At 33.7% G+C, this 19,533-nt stretch overlaps 1 protein-coding gene across 1 annotated transcript; it reads right to left on the minus strand.

The window, feature by feature from the left end:
- Positions 1–5,902: 5,902 nt before the first annotated feature.
- On the minus strand, positions 5,903–15,716 carry HELRODRAFT_66730 (hypothetical protein; the record flags this gene model as incomplete). Its single annotated transcript, XM_009024212.1, has 15 exons — positions 5,903–6,100; positions 6,516–6,557; positions 6,830–7,024; positions 7,127–7,358; positions 7,570–7,940; positions 8,279–8,421; positions 8,558–8,701; positions 9,117–9,261; positions 9,850–9,939; positions 10,088–10,270; positions 10,426–10,648; positions 11,583–11,683; positions 13,665–13,750; positions 13,884–13,998; positions 15,567–15,716. 15 exons carry the CDS (start codon positions 15,714–15,716, stop codon positions 5,903–5,905), a joined length of 2,418 nt encoding a protein of 805 aa, XP_009022460.1.
- Positions 15,717–19,533: the final 3,817 nt, after the last annotated feature.

A 19,533-nucleotide genomic window follows, 5' to 3' on the forward strand; every position in this document is an offset into this window, starting at 1 on the left:
CAAACCCAAATGAATTTATAAGTTCAAAGTTGTTCATTCATTTAGTCTGGCTTGTTCTCTTCGCTTCTCTTCAATTAATATTTAATTTTTGCTTTCTAATGCAACAGAAAAGAGTTTTTGTTTTAAATTGTTTGTTTTTTTAGTTGAAACATTTGCTACAATTTATATTTTAAGTTGATGTATTTAATTTTTATTACTCGAATGAGAAGTTTTTTTTTATATATGAATATATCCTTTTTTATTGTTTTTTTTTAATTTTGAGTTTTATGTTTTTTTAGTTTTTTCCAGTTTAAAAAAAGTTTGGACTTGTACGTATATGTAACGTGGATTGGCGTGTGTGTTTGGCCTTTGTTTAAATGTTAATATCTTTCCTTACCTACCTACCTATTTATTACCCAACTATCCATTTGCCAAAATTATAACATGATCATCTTCATCAGTGGTCTTCAATTGGCAAGAGTAGTTTCACATCGTCTATGTCTCACGTGCGACTTCAGCTTAAGGATGAAGATGTCTAACTTTTTGTTCCGGTCCATGAAACGATGATAACGATTTACGATTAACGATCTCTCATTTGAGTCGTACTTTGCTGATTTTTAGTCATTGTGCTATTTTTCAGGTATCTTATTATTCAATTTTTAAGAGTACATCTTTTACGTTATTGTTGCTGTTTATATAATTTATTTAGTTAGTTTGTTGTGTTGTTCGAAATGATGAATGAACTAAAATTTTATTTTGTGAAATTTCATTTTGATTTGATCTAAACTCTCGGATCATGTCATTTGAAAACCATTCATCATCCATTCGTTATTTTTATTGATCCAATTTTGGCGAATGGAACTTTGTCGTTTATGAATGTTTGCTTTGCGTCGAATCTTTTTTAAAGATATTAGGTCTGCACATGACAACAATCCTTCAAAGCACCACTCCCCATCAGACTGAAGCACTGAATTTATTGAACGAGTCGTAACTTTTACTAAAAGTCACACTTCTTTGTATTACATTTTGTATTTTTTTTTCACAATGTGAGATTCTACTTAGAAACCAAAAACTCGATGTTCAATTAATTAATTATTTAAATCATTCATTCTTTGGCTTATTTTTTCATTTATTTATTATATGTTTTAATTATTATTCATCTTGTTTATTCATTCATTTATTCTTTCATTTATTGATAGATAGATAGATAGATAGATTGATTTGATTGATTGATTGATTGATTGATTGATTGATTGATTGATTGATTGATTGATTGATTGATTGATTGATTGATTGATTGATTGATTGATTGATTGATTGATTGATTGATTGATTGATTCTGTCATTCATTCTCTTAATTAGTCATTCGTCGTTTATATATTAACTCGAGTCATTGTTCACCGTTAACATGTCTGCTACTTATATTTGTTGAATGTTTTCAAGTCGAAAGATCTTGCGTGATTTACAAGTTTCTATCTTGAAGTGCTTCATTATTTATTTTGATAATTCATTCATGCATGTGATCGCCCTGCATCTGGATGATGAATACCTTACATCTTTTTGTTCTTATGTATCATGATTCAACGTTTTTTCGTTTATCCTAAGTAAATGTTGAGAGATGTACTAAATAAATTGGATACGTGTGTGGCTGCTCAAGGATTAAGTAACCTGCAACTGCTTCAATCTCAATCATCTTCTGCTTATGATATAGTATCACGTTAGATGATGATGTGATATCTGTCTCCATGTATCTCAATCTTTTCGTCACCACTGCTGATTATATTTGCTTTACCCATGATCTTGTTCCGTATATTGATTAGGGGAGGATCATAAAAACGGATTTTATATATATATATATATATATATATATATATATATATATATATATATATGGATAATTATATTTTTGCTAACACACACACACACATATATATATATATATATATATATATATATATATATATATATACATGCACACATGTGTGTTAGTATGTAGTATATATATAAAGTTTTCGTTTTAGAATATTTTACAAAATTAAATTTTCACTTGCTTTGAAGATGAAGGCATGAACTGCCGAGTTGGTGGCCTATCATTGGAATAGTCGTTAAACCGAACATTAATTTGAACTTTATCACGCCTGCACTCACGCTCGAGTATACACACGTATACATTTACATGTGTGTGTATGTGTATATGTGTGTGTGTAGTTTTAAATTTAAACCGAGAAGTTTTTCTGTGGAGAAAAATAAAAAACCGATCGAACATGATCAAGGATTGTCGTTGTTGTCTCCAGCTTGATTTTTCATATCCTTGTGGATTTGTTTTGCATTTGTTGGTGACGGTGATAAAGATGAGATAGTTCTGGGTTCAATGTGAAATATTTGTGTGAATTTTATTTGTTTATTGTTATAACTTAAAAGGCTAGGGTCAATCTATTTTGTAGTTCTCCCCATGTGTTTATCTTCTGCCATTTTTAGATGGTTGTGTCTGAGTATGTATCCATGTTTTATATTCATATACTTTGTTGCGGGGCGCTTGTTGGCGTTCACATCTTTGTTTATATTTCCGTCTGGACGATTTTAACTTGTTCATGTGTATAAACTGGCGTACATATATTAACGTATGTATGTGATGCGATGAACGATTCTATGTTTTGTATTTTCGTAAATAATGATTAGTGAGGAGATTGATATCGTTAATTTTTTCATCGATACTTGCTTGATTTTATGAAATTTTTAGCCGTCATTTAATTTGTAAATATTTTCAAAGGAAATATTTCTGATTTTTTTCATCATTTTTATTTCTTGAAATCATTTTGTTATTTATTCAATGTCCTATGTCTAATTATACGTTAAAAGTATTCTGTGTGTTTGGCGTAATTATTTTTATTTAAAACTCATTAATTCCAACGAATGTTTTGTTTGTTTATTCAAATTTTCTACCAAACATTTATTTGTTAGTGCATGTTCTATTAATTTCATTCATAACCTCTATCATGTACGCCATTTCAGTGGTTATTAAACTTTTCATTAAATAAACATACACACAGATAAATACGTACACATATACATATTTAGTATAAGTATGTACGTTTTGATTTGTATGACGCAGAAAGAAAAAAAAGTCAAGTAATTAATTAACGATTATTTTATATTCTGCTTTCTGTTTGTGAGATATGACAGCACTGAAAAGCAGCCTGTGTTTTGGCTGGTGTATTAATCAGACGAGCAAGACACAGGAAGCATTTACACAAGTTTAGTGATCTACCTGATTAATCCTATCTCTATATCCATATTGTTATGAACCGTACTTGGAAATGGTGTATATACCATTGTTTATGCATATATACATATATATATATATATGTATAATATGTATGTGTGTGTGTATAATTTATCTATTATATATATAATCTATATATATACATATATATATATATATATATATATATATATATATATTATTAATCTATTTATATTTAATATAATTGTTAGGTGTACGTATTTTGTCGTCAAAAATTGTTGTTTGCATTTTTCATTTATATTTTTTTCAAAGAATTGATTTTTGAACATTTGTTTTTCATTGATAGGTTTGGCATTGTAAATAGTTACGATACAAAAAATGCATTAGTTGTTCATGGTTCAATCGTGAAAGCTTTACAAATTACCATTTTCTCGTGTTTTCTAGTATCAATAATATTTATATTTCGACGTGAGCTTTATGTGCCGACGTTCTTCTTGTTTATTCATTTGATTATAATTTATTCCTAATTTGTTCATTGATTTATTTACAATTTAATGTTTCTTAATTACTTGGTCAAGTATTTCATTTTTAAACATACATGTACAAAACGTCGAATTCGTTTGTCGTTTTTGTTGTTCAACATCTACCGCAAAATTTTTTCTTATCTTCAGTTAAGTATCTTATCTACCATTTGTTATTTTTATCCGATTCGTAGTCGCCTCATGCGTTAATTTAATGCTCTTCAATTGATTCATGCTGCGTCTTAAAACGCTTAAATTGTTGCCGGTGTGTGTTTGGCTCTTCTTCATCTTCTCTGTCCAGTTATTTACCAACTCAATCGTGCGATTCATCAACCTAGGTGTGGTTTCAATCTATAACTGCTTTAACATTATAAGGGGTTTGCCGACAGTTCATTTTAGTTGTGCGCGGAGAATCGTGCTAATTTACAAATGTTGACAAATCAGAAATATGATTATTATATAAATGAGATGAGTGAAACATAACATTTATCGTTTAGCACGGCGTTGAATTTGCTCAAGGAGTTTGTTCAATATTACGAAATGTCTGTTTCAAAAATTTTCTTTTAAAATGTGAAATGGTTTAAAAGTTCCCGCTGCATGTTCAAGTAGACTTTTTATCAGTGCGGAACATTGTCATTTGTTGAATCACATTAAAACCTAATTTGGAGCTAGTCTATTCTTTAAAATCCTTATTTACATTTAATAAATATTTATTTGTATATTTATTGGTTGAAAGGAGGATGGTAAAATGGGAAAGACAAAAATATCAATCAAGTGTACCGCTGTCAGAAATTGTTAGTGAAATTTTTAAATTATAGAAACATGCTGGAGACGCGCATCTATTAGACTATCTAGATTGATCATTCAGAATATTCATCACTTGAACTGCTCACAATTTGTGTAAGGATCCGTGCGACCTTCGACTGCTTTGTAATTTGTTACATTTTCTTGAAAGGAGACTTGCATCTTTTCTGTGTTATTGGAATTTTCATTGAAAATATTATCATTCTTGTTTTTCTTATTTGTTGAGTTGTTACTGCAGTTCACTGGGGCGTTAATTGTTGACTCACCAGGCATGTTCGTGATTGCGAGAGTGAGAGATTCATTCGTAGGTTCTATCTTGTTATTTGTTGTTATCTCGTGAATTTTTGACTTGAAATGAATGTTTGGCGGTTGTGGAAGTTTGTCTGTCATCTCCTTGTTACTACAATCTTCTTCGTCAACACATTCCTGCAGCGTGTCAAGTTGCATCATGATCGTCTCAACTGATTTCTGACGTGTGAGCGGAATTTTTGCATTGTTTCTGTTGTTGGAGTTGAGATCTGTGATTGACGGAGTGGAAGAAATGGAAGAGAACGACATTGGTGATGAGATGCATTTTTTGACGGGTTTCTTATAAGCGTTCGTAAATGTATCACTACAAAAGGAACTTATAACAACATCATTTTCATGATCAACATCGGAATCCGGGTCAGAATATTCAGACTGCTGTTGCAGTAGTGCCAGCTGTTGTTGTTGAAACATAATGTTTTGCTTCAACTGTTGCATCATCGATTGTTTCTGACACTTCTTCGAAAGTTTCGGGAATGAATTGAAATCTTTAGCTTCGCTCATTTGTCTTGACAGAAGTTGGTGATGCATACATTGTTGAACGGACGCTGACTGACGTAACAAATGTTGCTGAGATGTTTCAGATTGATCCACTTGGTAAGTTTGTTCAGTGACCCAACTTTCTTGGCTGCTGAACTTGTTTAACGATGACAGCCGACTGTTCTTGCGACGAAGACGTGAACTGGCTGCATGTTTTTAAAAATGAACAACACACTTAATTTATTTAGAATGTTAACACTGTTATCAATAATAATTATTTTCAATAATCTTGTTAATATTAATACATTTTCGTTATAAATCACAGTCCAAAGTAGTTGGTTAATTAGTTTTGTCGAAATTTTCAAAACAAAACAGAGTTTTTAATCAATTATAAAATTTATTGAAAGTATCAACAAAAGATTTGTAAAGGAGGGAATAAACTTTCTGTGAAGAGAAATGAATGTTGAGAGTTTGAAAAGGTGCGTTACGTACGACGGCAAAGGCATGTACATTTATTCAAACAGCAACAAATAATAATTTCTTTAAGCCAATTTGTTATAAATGCCAACTAACGACATTGATTGCCGCTGGAGTTGAGACTCGGCTTGGGCACGTTCATTCCATTGGACCTCAAAATATCAAGAAGTTCGTATCTGAATGAAGAGAGGTCCTGCTTCAACTCGTTCACGTTGTCTTCAGTCACACCTTCCGATGTTTTCTTCTGACGCTTCATCACGTAGCGCTTTACGAGGTCGAATATAACTGACTGTAACCAAATGGGTGTGGGTTTGTGAAATTTAAAACCAGGTTTAAGATATAAAGAATAAGTTTATTTAAACAATTTAATCATATCCACAAAGCCGAGAGTATCAACAATTGTTTTAATAATATCAAAATAATTTCATGTTTCGATAACGAAAAAGACATCAGTTTATTTTAAGTCGTGCAAGAAATTATTTGAAATTTAAATTTTAAATATTATATGAACCGACCAACCGACCATTGTTCAGCAACCTCACTAAGCCTAAAATATAAAACGTACAAGCAGCCAATAGGAACTAATAAGCAAAGCCCAATTTTTATGCAGCTCACACACAATCACAAATGTATGATAGAAATGCACTCAAAAAAATAAATAAAGGATGACGAACATTTGAATGACTGAAAGCTATAAGACTGACCTGATACACAACGTCCCTCTCCTGCATCCTCTTCACCGCCCTCTAATTGCATGTTTCACGGCATTGAGTGATGGCAACGGTTTTATAAATGATATTCGAAGTTTATTATTAATATAAATTTGTGTACTATGAACATTGATCATTGTTATTTTAAATGCACATTCATGTCCGTACATTATAAAAGCATGCGACTTTGTATTTTTTATATTCACTTTGTATATAGTACAAGTTACGTTCTTACGCCTATATGCACTACTAAACAAACAATTATCATCAAACCGAAAGTAGCACGCAATATTTTACTGACTACAAACCTTCAAGCTGTGCCATTTGTTTGTCTTTGCTTTTGTGCTGAACCTGCAGAGCCGATCAAACATCCACTTTCCGAGGTACCAGAATGTTTTGGGAGTGGGAATGATGTTGAATGGGGTTGGCACCGTCCCACCCTCCTCAAAATAACTCATCCACAGTCGAGATCTTGCGAACTTCCATTCTGTGTCGGCGTCATCCTGAGTTACATGCAGTCAACGAAATTTACTTGAAGTTTTTCACTTTCCATATAACCGAACATCAATCAATGTCATGCTCTTAATGTGAAATGTTAAGCTCACGGAAATTTTCTGAAAGGAGCTGCTAAGCATGGCGATGAGCATGTTGATGAGGACGACAGTCATGATGCTCAGGTACGTTCCAAACATCAACTTCCCGACGAACTGGGTGAATATGTGTTTCTCTTTCAGTTCAAATTTGTTCAACTCCACCAGGCCATATATGGCAAAGTACAGGGTTTGAATTATTTCGAATAAGCTGTTGTGGCAAAATTTTGTTGTTAACGACATAACACTCAAAAACAAACATTGAATTTGTACTGAAATGAATAATCATGTTCATCGCTGACATGCAAAATTTATTTGAACGAATGCACGGTAAGTACTATTCATTGTTATTTTCATATAGAAATGTTTCATTAAATTACTTGGCGATGGATCGATCACACACCAAGTGGCAGTCCGGGATTGGTGTCGCCATTTTATCAACCACGCTGTTATTTGACCCCAAGACACTTTTGTTGATGTTTGCATTGAGGAGTGACGTAATGTTCACCTTGTTGGCCTCACAGACACTACACTCTCGACTCTTCACCTCGGCGTAGTACCAGTACAATTGATTAACTCCGCAAGAGTATGAGAAACAGACGAGAAGAGCTATGAAGAGAAATTTTAAAATGTCAATGACCATCCTGCCAAGAGATATTTGCAATGGTCCGAGATGAGGATTGACCGTGAAGATGTAAATAAGTTTGAGGCAACTGAAAATGTTGGCACTTGCAAAAAGACCCTCGGAGATGAGAGTGGGGTCGTAGGCGTCCCACGATTTGCGGTCAGCATAGGCAGATGGGTAGTTGTTTCGTTTCTCCTCTTCAACCTGCACGTTTGTTAATTTATTACCATCAGATGAATTAAACTATATATATATATATATATTTTGTCAAAGTGAGTTTGATCTTAAATGAACTTTACACCTTCATTGGTGGCTTTATGAGGGGAAAAAAAATCAAAGCTATAGTTCTCAATTATTACCACTAAACTATTGAATTGATGCTAATGAAAATGATGGCTATAGCATGAACATTTTCAAAAATAAGATATATACACCCAAATGCAACTATTTTCACGTTAAAAAAATTAAAAAATCACCTGCAGTTTATTAAATTAGCCACTTAATAAGACCATTGCTGACAATTAACAAAATTAACAACGAACTTTCAAATAGGCAACTAGTTTCAAAGTGTAAGTGGCAATGTAGAGGGAGTTGGTTGTGAAGTCGAGAATGTTCCACATGTCGTGCACATACGATTTTAAACCTTGGTCCCACAGCTGCTTTATTTCTGCCCAGACTAGGCCTTCTCGTTTAAGCGAAAAATTTTAAATTTAAACTTTAAATTGTTTGCTAAAACAAACAATTTAATGTTTAAAAAAGATTTCATTCACTCTTCTGTGATATTCAACAACAGAAATGAAAAATGTGAAAAGAAAGGTGACCAGCGACGTAAGCAAGGATCATCCACTCAATGCTGGTCGGAGGGGCGCCTCTGACCTCGCGAATCATCTTCGTGGATTTGTCGTCTGCTTCCTTGGCCAGGCTGATGATGGACTTGATCCTTTGTGAGGCCAGGATCAGTAAGCCTACGTTCGTTCGGAGTGAAATTGTTCGAGGGGTTACTTGGTTATTTAATTTCATCGTAATTGTGGCTGATATTTTTCCTTGGAAGGAATTATACTAAATCTTTTTTTTACTATATATCACATATATTTTAATTTATTTGTTTTATAAAACAAATTATTTTATACACTACAATTTTAACGAATGAATATAATACTATTAATACAACTACAACTACTACTCTACTAGTACTATTCTACTACTACTACTACTACTACTACTACTACTACTACTACTACTACTACTACTACTACTACAGTTGCTGCTCCTACAACTACCACTCCTACTACTGCTACTGATGCTGCTTTTGCTGCTATTACTACAACAACTACTACTTCTACTTGTACTAATAATAACAATTAATGATAATAATCGAACTGAGAAAAGTCATGTAAGAAGCACTGTGGCAGATGAACTTGATGAAAGGTCTGCGCATGAACTGTCCGGCCTGGCTCTTCGGAGAGATGATGTAGATGAGGGAGAGGATGGGAAACAACAAGCTGACGATTATCGTCAGTAGGACCTTCATTTTGGGAAATATTAATTTATCTACGGCTCACTATATTGTTATTATTATTATTTATTATACAGGTTTTACGAGAAATAATACAACTTATCCTAGAAATTTTACAAATTCTCCAAAATGCTTTACAACATTTCCAAAGCGTTTTACAACCATTTATAGTAATATTTACCGTAAAACCTGTAATTATTAATAATTAATTAATTAACAGAAGTGTCAACAAGACACATGGCACGTGTGGATATGCGTAAACCAATCTCTTCGCAATCGAACCTGGTTTCTGCAACATCTACACCAAGCGCCTTAACCAGTACGCCATACTACTACCTATGTTATTACAACTGTTTATCACACTTGAATGCACGTTGCAGTTTTTAATTTATCATGGAGGTAAGTTTCAACCAGAAACCAATGTTTGAAATTTTTTGCATGAATATTTCAATGATTCTTACTATTAGGATGTGTAAGTGTAGCATTAGCGTTAGTTCTCTTATTTAACTATTACTGCTACATCATTATAATTCTTATAATAATGTGACAGTGTGTGTTGAGTGAGATGAATTTTATGTTGTCAGGTGGGAAGGTGACCTTGAAGATGATGTGGCGTCTCCTGAAACCCAGCAGCCCCTCGTACCAGATGGACGCCAACAGCTGCTGGCAGTTTGCATGACTGACGAACTGCGTCGTGGAGATTAAGCAAGAAATGTGAAAAATTAAATTTACTAATTTTTTTTAAAAGTTTTATAATTTATATTGTTTTGAGTTTTTTTCTGATGTTCACACATTTTTAAATATTTCTCTTTAGTATGATATAAATTTTTTTTACTTTTTTTTGTTTGTATTTGATGGCCAGTTTGAGGCGAGCGAGAGCCATGCGGTCCCCGAAGTCCCTTACAGGTGCATACTTGTCGTAGTTAAGGAGGACCTCCAACTCCTTGGATCCTCGCACCTGGTCCAGTAGATCCACTGCGAAGTTCTGACACTGTTTCGCTAGTCCTTCGTATTCGATCTGGTTCAGTATTCGCAAATCAGTATTCGTATGAGAGACACATTGAAAATATCATCCAATTTTGTTGTTTTGTTGTTAATATTTTTATGATATTATTAAATATATAAATTCACATTTTAAAAAATAAAAAATAATGTTGGTTAGCCATAAATTACTTTTAATTCATTCTCAAGTTTGCTCAGTCTCCTTAGCTCCCAGCTCAACTCAAAGGCAGTCAGGATGGGGTCCTTGCTGGAGAGGGCGATGAGGGAGGGACTGGCTAGGGCTCTGTAGGCGTTGATCCTCGACATCGAGTGGTTCAAACTGTCCTCTGCCGTTTTCGTGACGCAGATGTCGCAACTGCATCTGATGTCGTGTGGCTTCGAGATGCTGTCGCCTCTGTTTCAGTTCAATAAATCGCTTTTGCAGACATTTAGTGATTGCGCGAGCAAAACGGTTCAGAAAAACATTTATCAATAAATTGAAATGCTCTGCGCTGATGAACTGACGAAATGTGAGAATTAAAAAAAATCAGATGAATGGACGAGTAGTAGATGAACTTGGAGCGAATTAGTTTCTATTTTAATGCAGCATAGAGTAATAACAGTATAAAAAAAGAAGATACAACGTGATTAATTTTATTTCAAAAATAACTTCAATGTAATTATTTTATTTTAAATAAAAAAAACAAAAATATATATTTTGTTTCATGTGATTTTGTTCATTAAAATATTTGAATTTATTGATGGATGAAGATTGATCCAACTAACTCTTTCTTCCTCCTATCTCATCTTTCTCTCTTTCTTTAACAATACACCACACGCAAACGCACGCACGCACACAGACGTACAGACGCGTATACGCAGCACTCACGCACATATATATTCAACATTCGTATTATGTTTTCATTTTCGTGTTTGTTGGAATTGATTTTTTAATAAAGATTTTTTTTATAAAAGTTGGATTAAATTGTTAATTAACGCAGGAAAGAAAGCAGACTCTGGGTGCTGCTAACTCGAGGAGCAAGCAATGCAAAACGTCCTTCGAAAAGGAATACAGAACAAACAAAATCCGGTCCACAATATGACAGAACGATTGCACAGACGGTCGTGGTGATAGAAACAAACATGCAAACAGCAGACAATTAGACAAACAAGGAGCAGACAAACAATGAAGCAACCGAACATTAATGAAAACAAACATGAAAATAAAAACAGAAAGGAAAATAGACAAACAAACAGACAAACAAACAGACAAACATAGAAACAATCAGACAAAGAAACAAACAAACAAACAGTCAGAGAGACAGACAAATAGACAAACAGCAGCCTACCTGTCTAAAAGGATTTTTGTTATTTCATAGTTGTCACGTTGAGCAGCCAAGATGATTGGAGTTATGTCGGGTGTGAAGCAGCTATTGTTGCCTGTTATGTCCTGTTGTTGTATGTTGTTGTATGTTGTTGTTGCTGTTGTATGTTGTTGTTTCTGTTGTTGCTGTTGTTGTTGTGTGTTGTTGTTGCTGCTGTTATTGCATGTTGTTGTTGTTGTTGTCAGGCGGATTATTATTGTATAAGTTTTTGTTTGTGTTTGAAAAATATTTTTTATCAATCGATTGATTTATTGATTAATTGATCGATCGCTCGAATGATGGATTGAATGATCAATCAATTGACTGACTGACTGACTGATTGATTGATTGATTGATTGATTGATTGATTGATTGATTGATTGATTGATTGATTGATTGATTGATTGATTGATTGATTGATTGATTGATTGATTGATTGATTGATTGATTGATTGATCGATCAGAACCTGCAGATTATCGTCTCCACCACTATCCATACTCGCCCATTTCTTCACAGTCAGCTTCCTCCATCTCGCTGTTATCTTCGTGGCTTTCTCCTATTGCAGGCATTCATCGTATAAAATGATTAGACGTGAAATATTTCACAAATGAAGTTTGAAATTAGAATTTTTAGAAATTTGCAAATTTGGTGAGATTAATAAAATTAAACAAACAGTAAAAACAAAAGATTGCACACAGACTTTGATGGCATTTTCAACGGTCTCGAGTACCTGCAAAGTCGTTAAACAAATAAACGAACGAACAAACGAACGAACAAACGAACGAACGAACAAACAAACAAACCAACAAACAGATAATTAGGTATAATCAACATTGGCATGCATTCGTTGGTTGTTAATATCTTTAGTTAATGTGGCTACGTTTTGTTAATTGTAACTTCGTTAAATAACGTTACACAAGGTGAGGTAAAAAATTTTTGGAATTTAAAAAGAAATTCTTCTACAAACATGTTTCTTTTTTAAATAACCTAATTACCTCAAACAGATAAACTGACAAACAGACCTCAGTTGATATTCATACAAAAATTTTGTCAAATTTAGCAATCACCGTAACGATTTCTTTTGTCGGGGGTGGCTTCAGCCCTTAACACCCCTGGCTTATTACTTAAAGTTGATATACGCCTGTAATGTTGTTACCTTAATGCGGTGAACATTTCAACTCTTGTTGAGACGGCTATAACTGTGGACATCACCTCGATGCACCAGCACGCGAAGGTCACTTAATTTATTTAAATGAAACTGGCTGTGCGGGCAATCAGATAAAAGAGAAAAAGAGAGACTGAGAGAAATAAAAAAGTAAGAAAGAGAGAAAGAAAAAAAGAAAGAAAAATAGAGATAACAAATGAAAATGAATAAAAGAGATGAACCGGATGGTAGAATTTTAAAAATGGAGTAAAAATGGAATTAAATAAAAAAAAAAAGAGTGGATGAGTTAGAAATGGAGAAATAAAATGAAAGAGATAAAAGGACGGTAAGAGAACGTGACTTGAGTTCCAACGTATGAAGCGATACTGAGAAAAAATTTCACAAAAAAAACAAATTTTCAAAAGTTTTTTTGACAAGATGAAAGTGAAATAATAACGTTAACATTCGCACTAAATAAACTCAATTATTTTAATTTAATTGCAGTGTAAGTGCTTGAGAATGCTGCTGTGGATTGGACAGTATACAGAAGGCATAAAATCTTCGTTACTATATCAAATCTTTGTTTGTACTTTATTTCATTTTATGGTAATAATAATGTTATTTATTAAAAAAATATTTTAAAAAATATGGTTTTTGTTAAGTTTTTAATTATTTTAAATCCTATTAATTTAAAAATCTAATATAATAATGATAATAATTAGCTAACAACGTCAGCAACAGTATTTATTAGTTAATTAATTTAATTTATTAACTAATTAAAAATAAGTAAACTAACAGGGGCAATCGAATGCTGGCTTTCCGTACTACTTGTCATTTGAAAGTTGCTGACGTTATTATTATCATCATTATCATTATTGTTGTTGTTGTTTTTGTTGTTCTTCTTATTAAATAGTGGTTGAACTTGTTTCTGCAGCTTCTTCTCGTGGTTGAGGATCATCTGTGTGGCCTCCACGTTGTCCTCATTGATCGCCTGTAGCAGCGAGTCGCCTAAACATTTTTTTTGGGTCGTTGTTACTATCTGTGTCTATTAAACAATCAGTTTTTTCATTAAAATTTAAATAATAATAATAACAATAACAACAACAACAACAACAACAATAATAATAAATGATAGTACCACCTAAATCGAGTCGTCCCTTCAAGAGAACATCGAGCATCTCAATGTTATCATACTCGATGGATATGGCCAGAGCCGTTCGGCCCAGCGCGTCCACGCAGTTGCTGTTGAAGTTCAACTGATTGGTTTTTGTTGTTGTTTTTGTTGTTATTACTATTATCGTTGTTGTTGTTAATGTTATTATTTGCAACTGTTGTTGTTGTTGTGTTTGTTACGGTGGTTGTTTTTGTTTATGTTGATGCGATTGTTGTTGTGGTGTGAGTTTGTCGTTATGGTATTGTTTGTGATGTTTTTGTTGTTGATGTTGTTGTTAATGTTGTTGATGTTGCTGTTGTTTATTGACAATACTGATGTTAGAGATTTGTTTCTTCAGCAAATTTTTGTTGAGAATGTTGTTGTGAATATTATTTCCATTATTATTTTTCTTTAGAATGTTGTAGCGGTTGATGCCCTAATGCTGATTAGGACGTAATCGATTGCTTGTTGTTGCTTTGTTGTTGCTTTGTTGTTGCTTTGTTGTTGTTTAGATTGTTTTGTTGTCGTTAAAGTAGTTGGTTGTTGTTGTTTAGGTTGTTGTTGAAAATAGTTGTTGTTTTTTGTATGCTGATTTTATTCATTTTTATTGCTATTGCTGTTATTAATGCCCGCGTTGTTATTTTAGCCAGGGTTAGTGCAGCTTATTGTCAGAATTAATGCTGTGCTAATCACTCATCATCACCGTTGCCACTGTCACGACTACTATCATAATCGTCATCATCACATCTATTATCGCTATCATCAATACTATCATCGTCATTGTTGTCATTAATAATGATAATTATCACCACCTTCACCACCATCATCATCACCACCACCATCATCACCACCATTATCATCACCACCACCATCATCACCACTACCATTATCATCACCACCACCATCATCACCACTACCATCATCATCACCACCACCATCATCACCATCATCATCATAATCATTATCACCATCATCATCATAATCATTATCACCATTATTATCACCGTCATCATCAATAACAAGTCATCGTTATAGCGTAGAATTTTTTTCTGCCATTATTATCATTAATCGATGTGTTGTTGTTATTATGCTGCTCTTGTGTTCTGTTGTAATGTTGTTGTTGTAATATTGTTGTGTCGTTGTTGTTGTCTCGTAATGCGAATGAATAGAAACCGTATGTATGATATGTTTGAGTGTTTGTGTATGCGCGTATTTTTTATGTATTTATTTGTACTGTATGTGTGTACGTGCAAAGTGCATAAATTAACAATACTAATCATGTGTTTGCGTCTGCTTATATGTATGTGCGCCTTTGCATATATTAAGTCTATGAAACAGCGATCCATATAACAATAATAGATTTATATTTATGAAGCAGCAATAACTGGACGCTCATACAAAATAATATGTTATAAAATCGGAGCGATGGTGTAATGGTTAAAGTGCTTGGCTTTGTTGACGCGTTGTCAAGGTTCAATTGCTATAGAGATCCCCGCTTATCACCTGCAAAAATGTGCGATGCATTGGTTCACGTGTATTTGTACACTGTGTGTTTGTTGTAATAATAATACTGCACCTCAGTCGCTTGCCATGGCGTTATATGAAGTGACTTTACTATTAAAATCAAAAGATTTAGTGATGTATAGAAAATGTGTACAAAGGTTAAACTACTTTGTTGGCGTTGTCGTTGAGAAGTTTCTGGACAGTTGGAATGTCACCCCTCTCGACAGCGTAGAGGAACTGTTTCTCGAGAGGTGTCAGGTCCACCTCCTTTCTGACCACACCCACTCCCAAACTGTTCCACTCACCATCTTCCGACATCATTCTTCTCAGGGATCTATCATTGTCTTGTAGAGATTTGCTTGTGGGAGTTTTGTTGTTTTTGCTGCCGTTGTTGTTGTTGTTGGAGGGGTTCATTTTTGGTAAGATAAAATGATTGACGTTTTATATTTCAATTGCGCTGTCGTCGTCCCAAAATAGATTTTGTTGTTGTTTTTGTTATTAGTGTTATTGTAGTTGTTGTTGTTATAGATGTTGTTGTTTTTCTCAATTTTGTAGACGTTTTGTTGATTTATAATCCATCTAGTTTTGTTGATTTTGCAGTTGTAGATTTTGTTAATGTTGATCTTGCATTTGTTGATGTTGTCGAGATTGTCGATGCTACTTTCGTAAATAGTTTGTCGATTTCGGCATTCAAATTTAACTAAATTTTACAAATATTGTAAAAAAATTAAAATTAAAAAAATCCCCAAAAATTCTTCTGCTTCCAAAATGTTTTAAATTGAATTGTTCGAACCGTGCATTAGTTGTGTGCTGTCAGCAACTGAGGCACGCATCCATAGTGCGGCTTGGCTCTCAACTGATTTAATGCCAGCAATTCTTGAGATTCAATTTCCTAAAAGTTTATTTTTTGTTTTTCCATTAAATATCTTGTTTATGTGCAAATTTTTTTAAAAATTAAATACATCGGAGTAAACAATTTTTGAACAATGAACGTTCATTTCTTTTCACCAGTTTAAAAGATTGTCAATCAGATAAATTGATACTCGCTTTCACTGTGTTATCCATTTCACCAGAGCATCATCAACATCATCTCATCGTAATTATTATCATCATTTGCAGCGCCGTCATCATCACTGCAATTACAATCATCATCAGCGTCATCATGAGCCTCATCATCATCGTTATCCTCACCATTACAGTCATCATCGTATCATCATCACCATCATCAGCTAACATCTATTCATAGTTTCTACAATAACATAACTTTGCAGCAGCAGCAAGAAGCAGTGACGAAACGACATGTCGTCTTAACTGGCAGCATAAATGATTAGTACGATTAGTAACAGTTACAAATTTTTCTATCAATTGTTAAATGCATTAACCACAACTTCAATAGCAAACGTTACATGAGGACCCTCAAAACGAAAATAATTAACGATAAAAACAACATATAGCCAACAATTAATGAAAATAATTAATAATAAAAAAAAACATGACCAACAATTAATGATGGAAATGTAAGTAACAAATCGTTAGAAAGAGCTTTGAAGGCACAATGTCTGCAAGTGAGAAGACAGATTTGCACGCATTAGCGAATGAGATGCAGGCAGTTGGAAGGAGCAGGTATAACCAACGCGCCAGTCCTCCTGATAAAAGATGGATAATCACAAGACCATTATGATGATGAGTGGATGATTTATAATGGTGATAATGAGGAGTGAATGATTTATAATGATGAGAAGGAGAAGGATGATGACGATGACGTAAGGCATTCAAACACGGCAACAAAAAATTGACAATCAAATTGTTCGTTTAACAGACGGGCAATGAGGTTTCAATATGTGCGGGTGCGTTACGGTCAGGTTGTTTTGAGTTGGTTCATGTTTGCCGCCTCATTTTAGAGTGATCGAGTAGGAAAATGATCATATGTAACATTTCCAAATGTTTTGTTCACAACTTTTATGATCAGATTTGAGTGGTGCAAATGTATAGTATAGATATTTGCATCACCATATTTGTGTGCAGGGGTAGGATAGTTGCATTCAAAATTAAAATTGCCATACATGCCATCCATTCATTCATCCTTACACGTTCGAAGTTAGAAGATTCATTCGCTTCTCACATGTTCACATAATTAAGGAAGTTGAATCTTGGGTTGTCTTCCATTTTTTATTCAACAAATAAAATCAAATTTAACATCACCTCTGCCACTTACTTATTACAACACCACCACTTTTAACAACAACAACAATAACAACAACAACAAAAACCACAACAACCACAACAACAACAACATCTCTAACAACGACAACAGCACAAAATATCACGCATCATAACCTCAGAAATATGCACAAACATTTTGAAAGCATCGAAATGAAGAGCCGCAAGCACGTTTCAAACAAGGGGCCTCCCTCCATCCATCCATTCATCCATCCGTCCGTCCGTCCGTCCATTTATCCATCCATCCATCTATCTATCCATCTATCCATCCATCTATCCATCTATTCATCCAATCTTTTGCCATTCCACTCGCTCAAATGAATTTACAATTCACAATTCCATTCAAGAGAAAGCCTGATGAATAGCAATATTGGGAAAATATGATTCATGAACACATATAATTCACTAAAAAAATATAAATATTTAAATATTTTTGTGTGCGTGATTTTAAGCTGCCGAAGATACCCGGCACTGATGTTGCAGTTACTGATTTCAAATGCAAAAGGATTCCCAGCCAACGTATGTGCTGTGTTGCATGGGGTAAACTGAACACACACCACACACACACACACACCACACACACACACCACACACACACACGCACATTTATGAATGCATGTTGTGTGACAAACATTCCTGCCTCACCAACCAAAATGAAATGTCCGTTGCTATTAGGCCCAGAACCCTTTTATATTCTGGAGTTTTTTCCATGCAATCAATGTTATATCATTATCATCATCATCGTTTCACTGCCATCATTATCATCCTCCTTCTCCTCCTCATCATCGTCGTCATCATCATCCTTTGCATCATCATCGAATCATAATCAGCACCGTCAACACTGTCACTTTTACGCTGCCATAGATCAATAGCATTGGTGGAGACGCTAATGAATAAAATGAAATAACATCAATATTCGTTAAAATTAATGCAAGCGCTAATGAAATGAACCTCACCACTGCTGTCGTCGTTGTACCACTAATCACATCACTACATCACTACATCAGAACATCGTATCACCATGCTGGTATAAATCATCAGAACTCATCTTCATACCATCACAATATAATTCATCATCACAAATTCACAATATAATTCATCATCGCGTTATAATTCATCATCACAATATAATTCATCATCACAATATAATTCATCATCACAATATAATTCATCATCGCATTATAATTCATCATCGCATTATAATTCATCATCGCATTATAATTCATCATCGCATTATAATTCATCATCACATTATTATTCATCATCCCATCACAAACCGTTACATTACATCACAACGTCCCATTTAACATATCGTCTCCAGCTTCGCGCCTTTCACAGTTTCACGTACAATGTGTGTGTGTGTGTGTGTGTGTGTGTATGTGTGTGTGTGTGTGTGTGTGTGTGTGTGTGTGTGTGTGTGTGTGTGTGTGTGTGTCCCGTTGAAACATTCATATTCATATACGCTGCACTTGCCTGTTTAAATTAAATTTTGTTCTAGAGACCAGCAAGTTAAAATAACTTCACAGGCCACCACTAATACGTGCCCAACTTGAAAACAACGATGCTTCTCATGGTATCATAATATACACTACGAAGACAAAATAAAAATAACTTATTGTCATTCTTCTTCAAAAATAAAAACTTCTTCCTAATTATTTTAAGTTAAATTATTCCACAACAAAACTCTCATTAAAAATATAGATGAAAAATATTGAAATTTAATCTTGAATCTCGAAAGTACTTTAGTATTTAGTACATTCTTTAGATTTTTAACAATACTTTTGATTTTGTAAAAATTGCTCATAGACCTTATTGCTTGTATTTTATAAATTTGATTTATTGTTAGTAATTTTCCTGTTTTATAACACGAAGCATCTCATATTACAGTTTTCATATTACTTAATATGAGATCGCT

The sequence above is a fragment of the Helobdella robusta genome (genome assembly GCF_000326865.2).
Source record: "Helobdella robusta unplaced genomic scaffold HELROscaffold_4, whole genome shotgun sequence".
Lineage (NCBI taxonomy): Eukaryota > Metazoa > Annelida > Clitellata > Rhynchobdellida > Glossiphoniidae > Helobdella > Helobdella robusta.